This window comes from Zeugodacus cucurbitae, chromosome 5 (assembly GCF_028554725.1).
Source record: "Zeugodacus cucurbitae isolate PBARC_wt_2022May chromosome 5, idZeuCucr1.2, whole genome shotgun sequence".
NCBI classification, from domain to species: Eukaryota; Metazoa; Arthropoda; class Insecta; order Diptera; family Tephritidae; genus Zeugodacus; species Zeugodacus cucurbitae.
The window spans coordinates 44,823,380-44,842,021 of record NC_071670.1 but is presented as its reverse complement, the minus strand read 5'-3'; the positions used below and the strand labels follow the sequence as shown (position 1 = coordinate 44,842,021).

General features: G+C 35.1%; 1 protein-coding gene across 6 annotated transcripts in view; it reads right to left on the bottom strand.

Moving 5' to 3' along the window:
- Positions 1-396: 396 nt before the first annotated feature.
- The window catches only part of LOC105213724 (ecotropic viral integration site 5 ortholog), a 67,875-nt gene continuing 49,629 nt past the window's right edge, over positions 397-18,642 (bottom strand). The window contains exons 1-13 of one of the 6 annotated variants that reach the window (XM_054230578.1): positions 17,465-17,754; positions 11,806-12,613; positions 11,607-11,739; positions 9,794-10,055; positions 9,308-9,667; positions 8,813-9,093; positions 8,617-8,731; positions 8,275-8,328; positions 7,114-7,626; positions 6,899-7,044; positions 6,127-6,244; positions 5,311-5,409; positions 398-1,232 (exon numbers count right to left, since the gene is read on the bottom strand). In XM_054230578.1, coding sequence (XP_054086553.1) covers positions 1,095-1,232; positions 5,311-5,409; positions 6,127-6,244; positions 6,899-7,044; positions 7,114-7,626; positions 8,275-8,328; positions 8,617-8,731; positions 8,813-9,093; positions 9,308-9,667; positions 9,794-10,055; positions 11,607-11,739; positions 11,806-12,025 — 2,439 coding nt within the window. In that variant the 5' untranslated portion in view covers positions 12,026-12,613; positions 17,465-17,754 and the 3' untranslated portion in view covers positions 398-1,094. Of the gene's footprint in view, positions 1,233-4,028; positions 4,399-5,310; positions 5,410-6,126; positions 6,245-6,898; positions 7,045-7,113; positions 7,627-8,274; positions 8,329-8,616; positions 8,732-8,812; positions 9,094-9,307; positions 9,668-9,793; positions 10,056-11,606; positions 11,740-11,805; positions 12,614-14,535; positions 14,642-17,464; positions 17,755-18,642 lie in introns of those variants that run through there. The other 5 variants (XM_054230579.1, XM_054230580.1, XM_054230583.1 and 2 more) reach the window with 5 other exon arrangements.

Here is an 18,642-nt window from a genome sequence, read left to right as displayed (position 1 = left end):
ATTTTGTTTTCAAATTTCATTTAATTTTTCATAATTTTCATTTCATCATTTTCCATTCGCGCATGCGCATTAACCTATAACTTTTCTATTACTTGCACATAAATACAAATACAAATATAATTTTAATTTAAGCACACTCATTTCATTGTAAATTTGTAAGTTTAGGTGTGTCTGCTGGGTTACAAAATCTTTTTTTTTTCAATTTTAGCAATAAATGCTACAAAAATGTCTTTAGTTTAATAAACACAAAATGAAACAAAAATTAAAAAAAATTAAAAAAAATAGAAAAAAAAAATTAAAAAAAAAAAATTTAAAAAAATTAGAAAGATATTAAATTAAAAAAATGTAAATTTAAGAAAAGTTTAAAAACAATATTTTTAATTTTGTTTGCATACTTTTAAGCGCGCGCGTTTGAAAAATTTAGACAAATGTGTGCTAGAGCGTTTAGCATTAGCGTATTACAAATAAATACACTTATTTATATTTAGATTTTTTTTCGTTTCGAATTACAACAATTAAATATATGAATAGTAATAATAATACAATAATCATCAATTGGTATAGTCGCTATAACAAATTGCTAATAAATTATTAATACATATCATAACTACATACTACATATACAATTTGAATGTTGGCATGCCAGCAGCAAGCAAATTATTTATAATATTTAAAATATATAAAAAATAATTGATAATCATAATAATAATATTTAATAGTAGGGTAGTACAACATAAACGCTGCAAAGCATCATATACACATGCAATCAACTTACTTACATCTAAATGCATAATTATGTATGTATGGTAGAAATTAAATAATATAATTTATTTTAATTTTAAATTTAAGTTAATTGTTGTTGTTTTGGAATTTTCTACTTTTGCGTAATACGAATAGCAGTTTTGTTGCATTTCATATCAAATAATTTGGAGTATGTCTTCACTTTTTTTGTTTGTTAAAAATATACACGCAATAACTGCCTACATATAATAATATCCACGCGATAAAAAATATGACGAATATCAACGCGACAAACGCGCAATGGTGTCTCGCAATTTGTGTGCTAACTCCTCTCGTTGCAGCCGCATTATGTATTATGTGGTTGACAATTCGGCGCTCTCACGCCGCAAATTCAACTCATTGAAGTCGATCTCGTTGGATTCGATCGACTGTATCGAGCCGCTGCGCAGTTTGTTAATTGGATATTTACCACGACTTCGTATGGCGGTTAACTGTAAAGTATGTTGGAAGTAAAATTTCGTAATTAATAAGTTGAGCAAGAAGTTATTTAGACTATAGTATTTATATCATTTTATATATACTATATATACACATATTGAAAGTGCATGCATACATATAGAAATATTAACAAATACAAATATAATTTTGAATAAATTTTAACAACCAATATTACACAATTCTAGTTACGTATCAATTGATAAAACTCTACTGTGTGACAGTGAGTCATGATTTATGGGGTGAAGCGGCGACGTAAATATATATATTTTAAGTATGGAATAATATAAAATGTTTACATTGGTTTAATATAAATAAAAAAATATTATTGTGCCCTTCACTAAGTAATTTCGTTTTTTTAAGTTCAATCAAACATGATTCCATTTGATTTCACCATTTTGATCCAATATCTTTACCCATCTTTCGGTAAAGAGACTGATTCCACGTTCTGGTCGAAATAGTTTTTGACGCCCTGATTTAAGGTGAAGGTCCTGGAGAATAAGGTGGATGTGGTAGCACAACCTATTCAAGCTGCAAAAGCTATTGGCTAGTCATTAAACTTGTATGGGGTATCACATTATGGGGAACACTACATTTTGTCTATTGGTCAATTCTGACCTCTTCTCTTTGAGTGCATCACTTAATTTATCCAGTTGTTGATATTGTCGGGCAAAAGCTGAAAACACGATCCCTTTGAAATCCACCAAACAGACAGCATAACATTTGTTTGGTGAATATCGACCTCCGATGTAGTTTGAGCTGGTTCATCCTTCTTAGACCATAATCTCATGTGCTTTACATTCTTGTGAATAACCCACTTTTCATCGCCAGTAGCAATGAAATAATGGATAATTTTTTTGACGTTTGATAAGGAAATCACAGTCGTTAATGTGACGAAGCAAATCTCGTTCTGTAAAAATATGAGGAACCCATATGACAAGCTTCGAATATAACTCTTCACTTTTCACGTTCTTGTGAACAGTCACAATATATAAATTAAATCCTTCAGCAAACTCCCGAGTTGTTATTCGACGATTTGCATCGACCAACGACTTTATTTTATCTACATCGGTTTCAAGAGGTCTTCTAGCACTTTTTGCAGTCTCAACATCAAAATTGCCGGAATGAAATTTTGCAAATCAATTTTGACATTGGCGTTCAGTCAACACATCGCATAATTTTCGCATTCTTTGCACTGCATTTTTACTCTTTTGATAGTAAAACAATAAAATACGACGAAAATGCTATTTTCGATCTTCCATCTTCGATAGGGCACCAAACAAATATTGAAAAAAATTTAATAAATGTTTCACAAAAAATCTTACTATATCAGCTTTTCAAATATAAAGAGTTTTTTCAAAAGGGACGCTACAAAAGTAGACCGATAGGGACAGCAAAAGACTCCATATTTTTCTCGCTTTTTGAGACAAAGAAGTCGAGAATATTGCTGCCGTTAGCGCATTGAGGAAGACCCAAATCAGTCTCTCACACGTCGTTCTCAAGCGTTGGGCAAATTTTGCGAAAAGATCTTGGCCTACATTCTTACAAGATCAAATTGACGCAAGAACTGAAATCCGCTTAACCGCCAGAATCATCGTATGTTCGTGAATTGTACTGAGGAATATTTTGAAAATGATCCGGAGTTTCATCGAAAAATCATCTTCAGCTCATTTCTGGCTGAATGGCTTCGTCAATAAGCACTCCATGAGTCACCATTGCATTCCGAAAAAAAATAAAAAAATGGTGCGGTTTATGGGCTGGCGGCGTCATTGGGTCGTACTTTTTCTGTGATGATCAAGTCCGGCACGTACTGTGATTGGGAATTAATACCGTTCAATGATAACCGAATATTTTTGGCACGAATTGGATGATATGGACTGGGACAATATGTGGTTCCAACAAGACGGCGCCACAAGCCATACAGCGAGTGTCAATGTCACGAAATGACCCAGTCAATTGACCGCCTCGATTCTAAAGCCGTTAGACAATTTCCTGTGAGGCAGTAACCGTCGATTTATGCTTGAAAACCGTCGGAAATTGGGTTCAGCGTCTAGACATCTGCAAGCGTGCCCATGGTGGCGATACAAAAGAAATCGAGTCCATACATAATGGCATCGAATGTACTTTCACAGGAATAAAGAAAATTCATTGATATTCCAAACATTTTATTTAAAATATACTTTTGTAGCGCTCTTATTGAGAAACCCTTTATAATGGTAAAGCGGTTAAGTGTGAAGTTGGCTATGAAAAAATTCAACAAGATCAGCTGTTGTCATCAAACGAAATTACTTAGTGAACGAGCCAAAAGATTTAAATATAAAACTACCGACTAGTCCTTAAAGCACTAGTTTATAACTAGAATTTCAGAGCTCAAAATTAAGTAGGTTGAAAAAATTAACAGTAATATTGTGAAAGCTTTTATCGTTGCTTTTCGTGAGATGCAGCCGGATGGTTCACCAAAGTCTTGGAATATTGAGACCACCAAGGCAGCCATAACAAATAATATAACTCTTATGAACTTTATAAACAAATTCATTATCATATATCTATGTCAAATGAATTATTTAATTTGTATAGTATTAAATAAAAATTGAGATAAACTTTAAGCAAATCTGGGTCTTGATTACTAAATAAGAAAATGTAAATTTCGATTAAATAGAATATTATTTTCATTTAAAAACATGCATTCAATAAACTTTAGTACCAATAACTGAATGGATACTGATGCTCCAATATAGAATATTTTTCTAGTAACATGCAATTGCTATAATTTTAGCAAATTAATTGAATAAACGACATGCAACGGCATTTACGAGTATGTAGTATGTAGTTATGTGATTAAATTTGTACTACCAGCGCATTGTTTTTTTTTGATTTTGATTTTTGTTTTTTTTTCATATTTTTGCGAAACATGATGCATTTTGTTGTTGTTGTCGTAGCTATGCATATAATGCGTTTAATGATTAGTGCTGCAGTTTTAATATGGTACATTTGTGTTGTACATTTTCGTAAAATGAGTAAATATTTGAATTAAATTGATTGGTTGGTTGGTTGGTTGGTTAGTAATGACCTGATTTCTTTCTTTTATATTTTTCATTCTTTGTTTATTTAGCTTATCCACTTCCATGGTTCAGTATCGGGGCTTGTTATTGGCGTGGGATACTAAAAAATACATACAGTACAGTGAGTCATTGATATTGAAATGTGAGTATAGTTGATTTTCATTTTGTATGTAAAGAAATTATAAAATCGAATAAAAACAAAAACAACAAAGAATTATTGTGAAAAAATATTAATTCAATGTATATAATTTTTTTCTTTATAAAAGAAGGGCTTGTCAAGTAAATATTGATAAGGGCAAGACTTTCCCTGTACTATATTATATAAAATAATAACAATAAAATCGCGCATACATACATACGAAATAGCGTAGTAATTTTTATATATGTATATATGTATGTCTGCTTGTATTTGTGTATGTATAATCGCAAAGCTTTTAAGTAAATCATAAAAGCAAAGAAAAAAAAAACAAAAATATGAATATATATAAAATATATATAATGTATATATGTATAAATATTACAGGCAATTGTTCTTCCTACAAAAGCCCGCACAAAGGCAAACAACGAATTCATACAGCTTTTAATGCATTTCCATGTGCAAATCCATTAAAAATACAAACCCAAAAAAATATAAAGATAATTTTGAAAACTAAAATAAAAAACCCAACAGCTCACAATAAATTGAAAGCTCACGCGTTTTAGTATATTACTAAAATCTTCCAAGAAGAGTGGTATTAAAAATTTGAAAAAAGTATGTATATATGAATAACATAATAATATATTATATATTGTATATTGCTCCATTATTTGATATTTTGCCTATTCCCACACTCCGTGCGTAGATATGAGCACGCAGCAATTATGTAAATGATATTAATGTGTAATGAGATTTTCAACAATTTTGAATATTTACAGCAGATTTTTTGTTAATAAATTAATTAAATAAAAAACAAATTTAAGAAAAAAATATTTCTCTTCTTCTTACTTATGCTTAATTAGAATGGTGACTTACCTCTGCTTTGAGATCAGCCAGACGATCCTGCAGATCACGCACCTTATCTGATTCATCCAAATTGGAACGCAGTTCACCTTCAGCTAAGATTTCGGAATTCTGAAAAACAATATCAGGAATTAAAAATTAGTTTATCGTAAGTAGTTTTATAAACTAGTTAGAATAAAATATCTTTTTCTAATTTAATTTTCTTTAAAAAAGCGATGGGCTTAATATTTTTCATTATTTATTTTACTCTAAAAAAATTATCTGTAATAATTGAATATCAAAACAAAAAAGGAGAAGCTGCATAAAATGAGTCCCCGCATGATACTAATCAGTTCTTTGCGTGCCCAACGAACCGAACTCATTTAACAACACATTTTCTTTGCTCCGACCCTATCGAAACCTAACGTTTCCTGGACCTCCCGTTGGATGACCTCGAATAAGCCTCCATCTTTAAAACAACAACAACAAGGAGAGGAGGGGAATATTACATCTCTTTCCGTGTCGTCACCCCCACACAAAAAAATCATCAGCATCCACAACCATATCCTGCCGTAGCTACAACAGCTTCAAATGAATATCAATCCTTCATCGCAGACGACTTATCTTCATAAGCTGACGCCTTTCACTATTCTTTCACCAGCCGTTAAAACATGTGAATTTAACCTTCACCCATCAACGATCTAACACCTATACATCGGATTGCACAAAATGCACACTACCACCTCAACGAATTTCATATAAATATAAAAACACATTAGTCCATGAATACCTGAAGAAACAGCCCAAACATTATATATTATATTATTATTTATATTTAATATTATTTACCTTTGTTTCCAATCGCGATATTTCCTGTTTCAGTTCAGCAACAGTCTGACTTTGTTCGGTAAACTTAATTTTAACATTCATCAGCTCATCCTTCATGCGTGATTCCAAGTCAGAATATCTGAGAAGAATAAAATTTGTTGTTTTAATTATGTTTTTAATTTAATATATGTAGTTTATAATTAATAGTTATCGATAACACTGGGTATTGGAACAACTCATTTTTTCCGGGAGATTGAGTCATAAGTAAAAAGGTATATTCTCCGATTTTCGAAGTTAGACTCTAAACCTATATTATTATATATTTGACTTCGAAGATCGAAAATAGGATTCAAAAAATATTACTAACTTCTGGATTTAGTTACTAAGGTATCCAAAATATGAAAATAATCCAAATTTTCTTATTAATTCAATGGTGTACAAAGCTTTTGTGAAGCTTCGGTGAAGCTTTTAATCACGATGTTATGAATGGTCTAAGTTAGATATTCGAAAAACATAAAAAAAATATATCGAAAAATACTGAACCCCTTATAGCATGTGTCATATAAACTTGAGTGAACATTTTTATACTATATTTAAACTAATTTTGGATATTTTGGTAAATATATGAATATTTAATATGTTTTTCTTAATTATTTCGATTTTGGGGTCTAACATCGAAAATCGGTGAATACACTTTTTTATTTATAATTCAATCTCCCAGAAAATATTAGTTTGATCCAATGCCCAGGCGAGTGTTGTACAGTGTTATCATACTATATAAAATGAATAATACCTGTGCTGTTGCTCACGCGCTTTATTGGCCATTTCCTTCTCACGACTTACAGCCTGTTCAAGTTGTTCACGTAATTTCTTATTCTCCTCATCTTGACGACGCAGCTGATTTGTTGACACTTGCACTTGCGTTTCCAGCTCCATAACCTAAGAGCAAAAGCAGAATAAAATAAATAAAAAATGCTTTCAGATAATAAATATAGTAAGTAGACCAACCTTCAAACGCAACTCCTTCAGCTCGGTGAGCGTTTCCATTTCACGTATACGTGTCGTCATCAAGTCTTCCTCCAAGCGTTGCGTGTGTTCATTCGACTTGGAAGTATCAAAGAAATTCGTGAGTAATTTCTTTGGTGTCGAATCAACGGGCTGTTGACTGTGATCATTTCGGTTTTCCTGCAGTTGACGTTGCCATTGTGTGCTCAACTCTTGCACGCGTTGTTTGAGATCCTTTAGCGAGAGACTAGCCTCGGCTTCGCGCAATTTACTGGCAATCAGTTCGTCTTGTAAATGTGCCACCGAATTGTCGGGCGTAGTTTCGCGTAGTGTCTTTTTGTCCTCCTCCAGCTCTTCAATTTTCGACTTGAGATTACGTATTTGATCCTCACTCTCGGCCAAACTTTGACGTACCTTGACCAGTTCTTCGAGTAGACATGAGACCATCTCATCGCGTTGCTTAAGTGCCTCTTCCTTCATGCACAGCTCATCGATGGATGATTGACGTGAATTGTTCTGTGTTTTTTTTGTTTTGTTAAAAGGGAGGAAGAAAAGTATAAGAAATACTTAGTTTAGTAAAATGAATTTAAGCAAGTATTTGGTAGATAAACATGCATTTTTGTATTAAATAATGGATTAGAGACACAACTACACATGCACAAGTTAGTTTTATAAAAAAAAAAATAGAAAATTGTATTTCAGAAAATCTAATTGAAAAGCAATTTCGGTATGGATACATGAAACATTTTGCAATACACATTTTATTCGCTGAAATGCTAATATGATACATAATTACTTTTGGAGTTCGAAAATAAAATATAAAAAATGGAAAAAAACTTCGAAAATATTTTTTTTAGATATTTTTGATGAAAAAATGTAGATCAAATCAGAGTATGAACAAAATTAGAATATAATATGTACATATACTACTACTACTGTTATATAAATCAGAAATTTTAATGAATATGCATTTAAAATTTTTTTTTCAGTTTTGATATCTCAAAAATTAAGTGAAATAATAAAATGCAGAGAATATATTATTTTATACCAACTTAGGTTAGTTCTAAAAAGAAATTAGAGGTTATTTTTTTTAATTATCAATAGAAGAGGAGCCATGCATTAAATTGTTTGTTAGCAAGCAAGCAGGATAGAAAAAACATTAACCTTTATTTCCTTCACCGGCGGCTGCGCATTACTTACACTATCGATGGAAACATTCTGTTCAAGAGGAGGCAAGAATTTGTGTGTGAGTTTTGTTGTTTTTTTTTTTTAATTTTTTTAATATATTTTATTTTTTTATATTTTTAGGGATTGTTTTATCGATTTTAAAGAAAGTGTCAATTTCAATATTTGTGTTAAAACACCAATAAACCGCAATAAGAGAGAAAATAAATAATATAAGAAATATTTGTTTAATTGACAATTTCAGTTTGATTAGCAACATGTTGCATGATTAGGCACAACATATATGATAAATGAGATCACAGTAAATTACAAAAAACTTACATTTTCCTGCAAACGTAAGCTCAAGCCACGCACTTCCTCATTGGCGTTTTCCAGTTGATGTGAGACTTCGAGATATGAGCGACGCAGCTGCATCAGCTCTGTTTGTATAGCATAACTGAAAAGCAATTGCATGAGAATAGTTAATAGTAAATACAATGTAAGGATTAAAACAAAATTTCAAACTCAGCCTACACACCTAGTTTCCTCCTCCTCGGCGCGTGAGACCTGCCCGCGCACCAAACGATCGGCCAGTTCGGCGCTTTCAGCCTCTAATAAATCGTTGCGCTGCTTCAACAGACGATTCTCACGTCGTAAACGACGCAACTCTACCATTTCCTCTTGCTCCTTCTTTTTCAAGTCTTGATATTCCTTTTCCATTTTCTTCATGCGTTTCGTGTTGATTTTAATGGAATAGGCTAAATTGAAAAATGCCTCAGGATCTGCTTCGACGCGGCCGGGCAGCTCCTTTTGGAAGAACTAGAACATATAGAAAAAGAAAAAGTGTGGGTTAGAAAATGTCCAATGTTTCCAACCAAACTGGAATGTGAGTCCAACCAAGTGAAGAGTCTAATTCCCTATGTAAATAAACTCCATGGATTCTTAACTTTTGGGTACCGGATTTTGGCAACCTATTGTTTAATTATGGACTATCTGGCTTGAAACATCGTTACATAACCTCAATAATACTAACCTTTAGCATCGCCTCCATGTCCAAGCACAGCAGCGTCTCTTTGCCCAGCAGAAGTAACGCCAACGCCACTTTGAATATAAACTCCATGCCTTCGCTCAGGAATACATCCATTATGCGACAACTTAGATTTAGATTGAGTGTAGTGGTATAAAGTGTAAGGAACCAGCTGGAAGCATACATGGTTGTTTGGAAACCCTGCTGTTGAAAGTGTATATGCATCTCGGGTATCTGTTCCTGCACCAAACTTTCAAGCTGATACATGCACAGACCTAACTCCGACATTGATGGTTTGAACATGTCGCGCATGCGATGTTGTTGCATAATTTGTACGAGCACAGCAAAAGCTTCTTCTTCGGGCATCTACAACGAATAGTGAAAGAAATAGATATTTTTTATTAAACATGTATAAACAAGTAATAAATATTTAGACAAATTACATTAAGTTGAATTTGTAACAAAATCTTATCAACATATACTTTAACCCACCTGCATCAACAGCAAACCCACAATGAAACCGGATCCCTGGCAGTAGCCAACTTCACGATCATGCAACGAATATGCTTTAATCACATTGAAGAGCGCCTCTTGACCCGGACCATCTTTCTCTTTGAAAAAATCCACCTCTGGATAGGTGCGTGCTATATCACGTCGTATGACCTTCTCACAGGCTGATGTGGCCTTAATGTAGTCGGCATATTGTTTTTTATCCGTATCAGAGGCGCCACACAGTTGTTGCCACACAATAGCGCTGAAGAGAATTTAAAAAGATTAAAGAATAAAATGATCATTGGATTGTTTAGTTTTTTCAGTAAAGACATTAATTGTAGATGTAAAGAAATATTTGATTGTTGAGCAATTGGAGAATGACTATATTCATTCTAGCATTTACGCATAACTCACATTTTTTATCGTTCTCAATATTTATACTATCTTCATTTGACTCAAACTTCTAGCCAATGAGAACATTACGTAGATGTGGAACCAAATGGTTACCAAGCCATGGTTTGGTCTGATTCGCATTAACATATTTGGGTGAATACTCAATTGGATCTATACTAGACTAGGTTAGGTTAAGACGTATATCTCCGCAACAGCAGAGAGTCTCAATTAGACAGCTTCGTCTGTACTTTGTGACAACCAAATACGGATCGCCAAGTTTCTCATGATTAGACTCTATTAGCAAGTTCTTAAGTCGGTTAATGTCGATTCCAGTCACTTCGCTGGGTTCGTCGAAGTTGCGCCTAACGAGGCGTTTTAACCTTAGTCTGACGAATACTGAAGGAGAATTGAAGGAGAAAGTGCTTGGATGATTTCCTTCGCCTTTCTCCAAGTAGCTTTCGCAACTAACGTCTGGCTTGATCCCTAAACTCACTACATGTGCACTTATTGGAAAATGGCCAGTAAGTAGACCAATGATGGGAGCGATATGAACGTCCCAAAGCAATAGCAACTGGAAGAACCGTTTTTGGTCCACCGACTACCCACCCGCTCCCACTCCGACGTCAATGTTGCTGGGGTACCATCTGTTGCAAACTGGCCTGCAGTTTCCAGCGATTACACGGTGACCGAGTACCCACTCAAGTAAGTTCGAAGCTACTGTTAACGATGTGTGACACTCTCGTAATTAGCTTAGAGCGTACTATCATCGAATAACAGATCAGTATTGCCGCTCTGTTGTCGAAGTGGATGCACAACTTTTCGAAGCAGGCCGCATTTCAGAGTGGTATATCTATTGATATCTTGATGGAAGCGACCTCTGCCTGAAGGACACTGCAATGATCTGGCTGCACTAAAAAGCTGGAGTTGATTGAGAGCTCCCCTCTCCCACCTTCCTACTGAGCTTCGATCTATCCGTGAAAAAGCTCACTGCTCTCCATCGGCTTCTCCCCACCTACGTAGCTCTCTAAGGTATGTTCATAGTGTTCTTCACTTCATCGCTGGGAGATCAAATTAGAGGTGAGAGGTTTGAAGAATTCTTCGGCAACTACATAAATGTTCAAATATTGTTTTCAGTTGAAATATATCTCTACTGATATTTATTTCCTATGCATTCTTCGTGCATTAAATGAGTTGAATTTTAGCCAACAACTCTCATTTACAAGAAATATATGTATATTCTCAACTAACTTTTAGTCACTCATGCGTGGATTATGATTAGTATTTCGTTCGAAATACGCAATTTATCAGCTTTGGCCTTCATGTTAGTGAAATTTTAAATCACATGTTACCCACATTACGAATTTCAAATACCCCAAACTCTGTATATAATGTATGAATATATGTGTTTGTTTATATTTACCGGAAGTGATGCGGTATGCCACGACGCACCAGTTCGCGTACACATGGATTTTTACGCTTGAGCGCACCCTCCCAATCGCTCAATATGGTCGCCCATTGCGTCCAAATGTCTTCCTCAGCATTCGAGTTGCCAGCTAACATAGAAAATAAATATTTATTAATATCAAAAAATATAATTATATTCTCCACATTTTACTTACACTTACTTGAATTCAGACTGATTTGACTGGTGTCCGAATTCTTGCGGCTATGCGTTGAATGCAACGAATTCAAACTCTTGGCGTCGCTCTCGATGAGCTTGTTAGCTGCCTCCAATTTGGCTAATAGATCCATTTCTGACGATGGTAAGTTCTCCTCAGCCGCACATTTGGCATCCATTTTTTTGCTACTCTCCGGTTGTGTAGCAGTGGTTAGGGTCATTGCCGCCGCCACTCTGTTGCTTACCGCCTGACAACGTTGTTGATCAAAAGCGTGAAGGTGCAGAGACGAAAATGCGGAAGCGATTTATTTTCACAAATGCTGCGCTTTTCAACAAGACTCGGCGCCCAACTCTAGCGAAAGTGAATGTGTATGTATGTATGTAGATGTGTGCGAACGTTGTGACAAGCACTTAAGTTTTGCTAATGGCTTCTTTGCGCTTTACCGGATTATAATGATGATTAGCGTATTTGTAGATTACACTTGCTGATGATGTTGTTGTTGTTATTATTGTTGATATTGAAGATGTTGCCAGTGACGACGTTGCTGCTGCTGCTGTTGCTGCTGAAGAAGCCGTTGCGTCGTAAGTGGCGCTGGCGCAATTGAGTTGTTGCTGTTGCTGGCGTTCTGGGCCTTTGACCCGAGTTGCTGAGCTCAGGTTATTGTGCCACAACAAGTACACCAAAGTGAGCAGCTGCTGTAGATGTACGTCCACCGCCGTTTTGCTGACTTTTCTTTTATGCGCGCCTTAACGATGACGAATTATAATTCACTGACATGAAATAATGTCTTTTGGGACATTGAGCAGCTCTGCAATTATGAAGAGAACAAATGCGAGTGGTTATTATACATTTTGTATTAATTCAAAATGAATGTTGTGTTTTGTAGAAATGGTTTAGTGTAGCAAAATATTTTAAGCGTATTTTTTGTATAAAAGACATTATTGTTGGGTTTTAAATCTTGTTTCTATACAAATGTTTTAGGGACTTGAGTCAGTAACATAAATAAAAATATTTTTAAAATAATAAATTAATCCCCTTTATTATCGAACTAACTTCTGGAGTTAGAAGCTTAGAAACGAACGATTTTTTGGGATTGGTTCACAAAAATGGTTAGTGTCGTCAAAAATTTTTAGAAATACATATATATTCGTTTCTGGGCACCACGGAATCTTTGGGAATGTCAATAAACCTGCATTAGTTAATTTAAACGCTTAAGACTGAATATTTCTGTATTTTTGGTAGATTTTTTCGGTTTAAAGGTGTAAGTGAAAACAAACATTGAAATTGCCTACGAATAAAAGATATCTAGGAACAAAATATATCACTTGGCATCCATAACTGGCTAAATAAAATGACATAAACTTTTTCTGTTATAAAGGGTTTTTAAATAGGGTAGCTACAAAAATAGACCGATAGGGATAGCAAAAGACTCCATATTTTTCCGCATTTTTGACATTTCTTTTCGGTCAGGTTTGCTATTTCTTCATGGAAAGGTATACGATCCAACAACGAGTCGAAATTATTAAAATTTGCTACCGAAATTCGGAGTCAGTGGCCTTTACTTTAAGAGCACCACGTCCAATTTATGATGAGGCTCATTTCTGGCTGAATGGCTTCGTCAATAAGCAAAAAATATGCGTTATTAGTCAGGCAGCAATCTACTGTACTCCATGAGTCATAATTGCATCCCGAAAAAAATACGGTTTGGTGTGGTTTATAGGCCGGCGGTGATGATGATCCGTGATGATTAAGACTGGCGTGTTATTGTGAATATGAATCGCCACCGCTTAATGATAACCGAATATTTATGGTTCCAACAGGACAGCGCCACAAGCCACACAGCGAATGTCACAATCGATTTATTGAAAGCCAAGTTTGGTGAATGTGTTATCTCACGGCCCAGTCAATTGGCCGCTTCGGTCGTGTGATTTGAGGCCGTTAGACTATTTCCTGTGGAGCTACGTCAAGGCATTGGTCTTTGCCAACAAGCAGCGACAATTGATGAACTTCGTACGAATATCGAACGTGAAATTGCAGTATCGGCAATCGGCCGATTTATGCTAGAAAACAGTCGAAACCCGGGTTCAACGTCTGGACTTCTGCAAGCGTGCCCGTGGTGGACATGTAAAAGGAATCGAGTTCCATACATAATGGCATCGAATGTACTTTCACAGGAATAAATAATTTCATTGATATCCCCACCCGTTCTTGCATTGCTCTTATTGAAAAACACTTTAGTTAGTGAGTATTCAGAAACTAAACCACATACATAGCTATTCAAAGCTCAATACTAGAACTTCTTTTCCGGAGATATGACATGAAACAGAATTGAACACTAAACAATTAATTGTTAATAACAATTGTTAATAACAATTAATTGTTAATGTAAGAAGTAAGGAGAAGTGAGGTCCAAGTGTCGTTGTAAACTAATAAACCAGTTGTGTTAAACCTAATACCAACAATTAGAGTTCGCCGGTGGGATAATCGATGTGGAGTTCATTTAGAACAGGCATATCCCATTAGGTTCCATTAGAAAGAGGCATATATCTAATAAGATATTTCTCCAAAATTTTGATCTACTGATAAAGAGTTCTAAATATTGTATCAATAATGATAAATCGCTGAGACACTAAAAATGTCAATGATTTAGTATAAGTTCCTAAGGCATGATCTTAATGTTTAATTACTTATATATGTTTAATTCAAAAAAAGGACCCCCGGTTCTCTTACCTATGCCGCTTTGGTGAAGAGGGAAGAATTCAAGTATTTATTTCGCTTCGATATTAAGTTCTTTAATATTTACACTCAACTGTTTTCTAAATTATTCCACATTTTAAATCCCATATTTTTAATATTTTAAAGATCCATTGATTCAAAATTGATTAATTGCCATTTTTCTAATGAAGTGTTGTACTTAAACGATTTTAAATGATTTAATTACAAAAACATTTAATTAATATCACTTAGACTTAAATTCATAAAACTATCATTATATATTTTTTCACAAAAACGAATCTTAGACACCACTTAAAATCAAATAATATTATATTTTTACAGAATATTCTTAGCACCCCAATATGTATTTTGACTAAATCACAAGCAACACTATCTTATGCACACCAGTCGCCGGTTGCTGTTGTAATGACAGCTTCGACATGCACGACAATTTATTGCCCTAATTCTTGAAGACACAACACAAAAAAAAAATAACACGCTTAATTACCGAAAATATTCACAAACACATTGGTGTTTCCAACAGTCAACGCGTTATCAGCAACATTTGACCCAAATCGTTAAACTATTTGGACAATATTTACTTAAAACACTCGGAAATGCATGTAAGCAAGCGAATACCTGACGCCTTGTGTCACTGCCCTGCCTCACAACAGAATGTGTATGAGTGTGTAAGAGATATAGGAAATTGTATTTGTTTTTCATAAGCCATACAGCCTTGACTATAAAAGATAAATTTCAACAAAAGGAAAGCAAATATACACAACAACAAGTACAATAAAGGAACACAAATAGAATAAATAAAAGATTACCGGAACAAAAAAGGAAATTTGTAAAAAAAGAAAAGAAACTAAGAAGCAAACAAAAATGGAATGCAAAAATAAATTAGAGTGTGGAATTTCGAGAAGTAAATAAAAAGGTGGAATGGCTTATTTAGCCAATGGCAATAAAAACGTATTTGCATTAGCCGGCTTTTATGGCTGTAGATAGACATGTTATGGATCTGCCAAAATATGTATTTACCGTTAATCAATATTCAAGTTAACTGTAATTGTTTGATGTAGGTCAGGAACGCATAGATAGTGATATATGTACAGATATACGTAGGAACTGTTTAACAAAAAACTTCTTGATATAGTAATAATTCTGTCTTATTGTCATCCTAAAGTCTTCATGGAGGAATTCGTTTCATCGTTAAAGATCTATTACGAGCATTACTAGCACTAGCTTTAATTCGGTAAGGGCTGTTTCGACATTTAAAAAAATTGCACTCTCTGAAAACCCTCTCTTGAAAACAAGTTCTATGTTTTGATGCCCGAATTATTTTTGTTCAGTACGGTATGACATTTCATCATGGAAAGACTTATTTACAAAAATTAACTTTCTGTAAAGAAAGTGTTTCGCACGCTTCGCTCAACTTATGGTCAACATAATCGGCCTACTGAGCGTACTATACCCATCTTGAGAGGCAACATTCATTACTGGATAATATTCGACTGAATAGACCACGTATTGCACGCAGTGAAGATTATACAGCAGTCGTAAAGTGTACACGAAGACCGTGGGGAGTGCCTGCGACCGATATCACGCCATGATATACTAGTGGATGCCTGAAATCGAAGCTCGTTATCTCGGCGACATTTGGTTTCAACAAGACGGCGCCACTTCGCACACATCGCATCCATCAATGAATTTATTGTGAGAACACTTGGGGGAGTAGATAACTGGATACAGACTGGATAGGGAAGCGAAGCGAATGGGTTTGGAGGTGTCAGCAAACAAATAGTCAGTGCATTCGCGTCTTGGCTCCCACGTCACTGCTGACATCTAAAGTCAATATTAACGTGAGTTCCTGCCGACGACGGCCTTACCTCACGGTGCTCAAAAACACAGCGGATCAAATCAATGCGATGATCAGCGCTCCGAATATGCAAAGCATTATTCGGTACCAATTGGCGTGTGGACACTGTTGGCAGTCATAACTTGAAAGTCTTAGATAATTCCGTATACCTGGGAACCAGCGTCAACAACACGAACAATGTCAGCCTCGAAACCCAGCGCAGAATTACTCTTGCCAACAGGTACTACTCAGGACTGAGTAGGCAATTGAAAAGTTAAGTTCTCTCTCGACGAACCAAAATCAAACTCTACAAGTCGCTTATCATTCCCGTCCTGCTTTATGGTGCAGAAGCTTGGACGATGTCAACATCAGATGAGACGACACTAGAAGTTTTCGAAAGGAAAATTTTGCGCAAGATTTATGGTCCACATAGACAACGGCGAATACCGCAGACGATGGAACAATGAGCTGTACGAGTTATACGACGACATTGACATACATAGTTCAGCGAATAAAAAGACAGCGGATACGCTGGCTAGGTCATGTTGTCCGAATGGACGAAAACACTAAAGCTCTGAAAGTGTTCGATGCAGTCCCCGCCGGAGGAAGTCGAGGAAGGAGAAGGCCTCCACTCCATTGGAGGGACCAAGTGAAGAGCGACCTAGTTACACTTGGGAACTCCAACTGGCACCGAACTGCAAAGGAAAGAGAGAAGTGGCGCACAATATTCGGCTATAACCAGCTAAACGGTTGCAACGCCAATCACAAATATTAATAGCATTTTTGATATGTAAACCTTTGCCGTTCAAAATGTATACGAACATACTATAGATACCGAACCAAAGTGACAAAATCGGTATCGGTTCGTGGAGAGTTCGGGCAGTTAGATATGAGTATTTGATTGTTTATGAAAAATTTTGAAACTAAGCATTGCGAAATATAGGGCCAACACAAATTATAATTTAAGTGACTCAACGAGTTATACTCTTACTTTCATTGAGCACTGTGCGTTAATGCGACTGTTAGTAATATTTGTAAGTGGATATGATTGTAACTTGTTGTTATTGTTTTTTGTTAGCTACTTACACTTTGAAAGTTATTAAAAATAATTATTTTTACGACTAAATGCACATCATTTCAGCACTTTTCTTGAATGAATATTACAAACACTAAAGTTTTAAGCGGCGACAGCTGTTGCGCGCACGATTATTGCAATTAATTTCGAAAAAAACAGGTTTTCATTCATTCATTGTTTACTTTGGGTCAAAGCACTTTTAGGCTGTAATTAAAACGCAGCGCAAATTATATGTTCGACGGTTTCGACATTACACTTGCGATTATTTTATAAATTTGATGATGACTAGTGCACTTTCACCACACCACGACGACTATGTTGTATAAAAAAAAAAACAAAAAATAATCAAAAAACAAAAGAGAAGAATAAAAAACAATTATTTTGTACAAATGAATCAAAGCAAATGCAATTGTTATTGTTATTTTTGTGTTTAATGCACGTCGACAAAATACGCAGTTTTAAGCAACAACAAAGCACAAGCTAACAACAAAAACACTCTAAACACAGAAATTGTGTCAGTACAAAAACAAAAAAGAAAAAGTCACAAAACAAAACACTTGACTGCAGCATTGCCAAAGGCCTAATAAATTCAACATTCACCAAGTGGCTATTGGGCCTTATAAATTTCAATATTTTTCCGACACTAAAATCTGATCGAAAGCTGCCACGAAGCGAAAGATCGGTCGATTGTTACGGCAATAGAGCGTTAACTTTGATTTTGCGGGAAAATGCAAATGAAAATTTCGGTAATAACGGTTAATTGCAGCAGCGACTGGACTGACAGCCGAATAGACAAATGGCCAACTAAACAACTTAGCCAGCAATCAAGCAAACGAAATAGACAAAAAGCAAACGAAAAGTCAGTTAGTTAGTCGATCAACAGTGGCTGAGAAGCAAGGGAGAGCGGTGCAGTGGAGCAGAGGCGGGCAGAGAGGTTAGTTAGCCATGTGCAGGTATAGGTATATAAGTATGTGTGCGCAGCTGACTGCTAACCAAAAGTGAATGCCAACACGGCAAAAAAACGCGAAAACTCAAACAACAACAAACTGGATGAACAAAGTTGAAAATGAAGCGAAAACAGAAATGAGAAAAAACATAACAAAACAAAAAAATAAAAAAATAAATAAATACACACACATACATGAATAAATATGAGACATGACTACTCGTTGAGCGCAGAGTGAGCGAG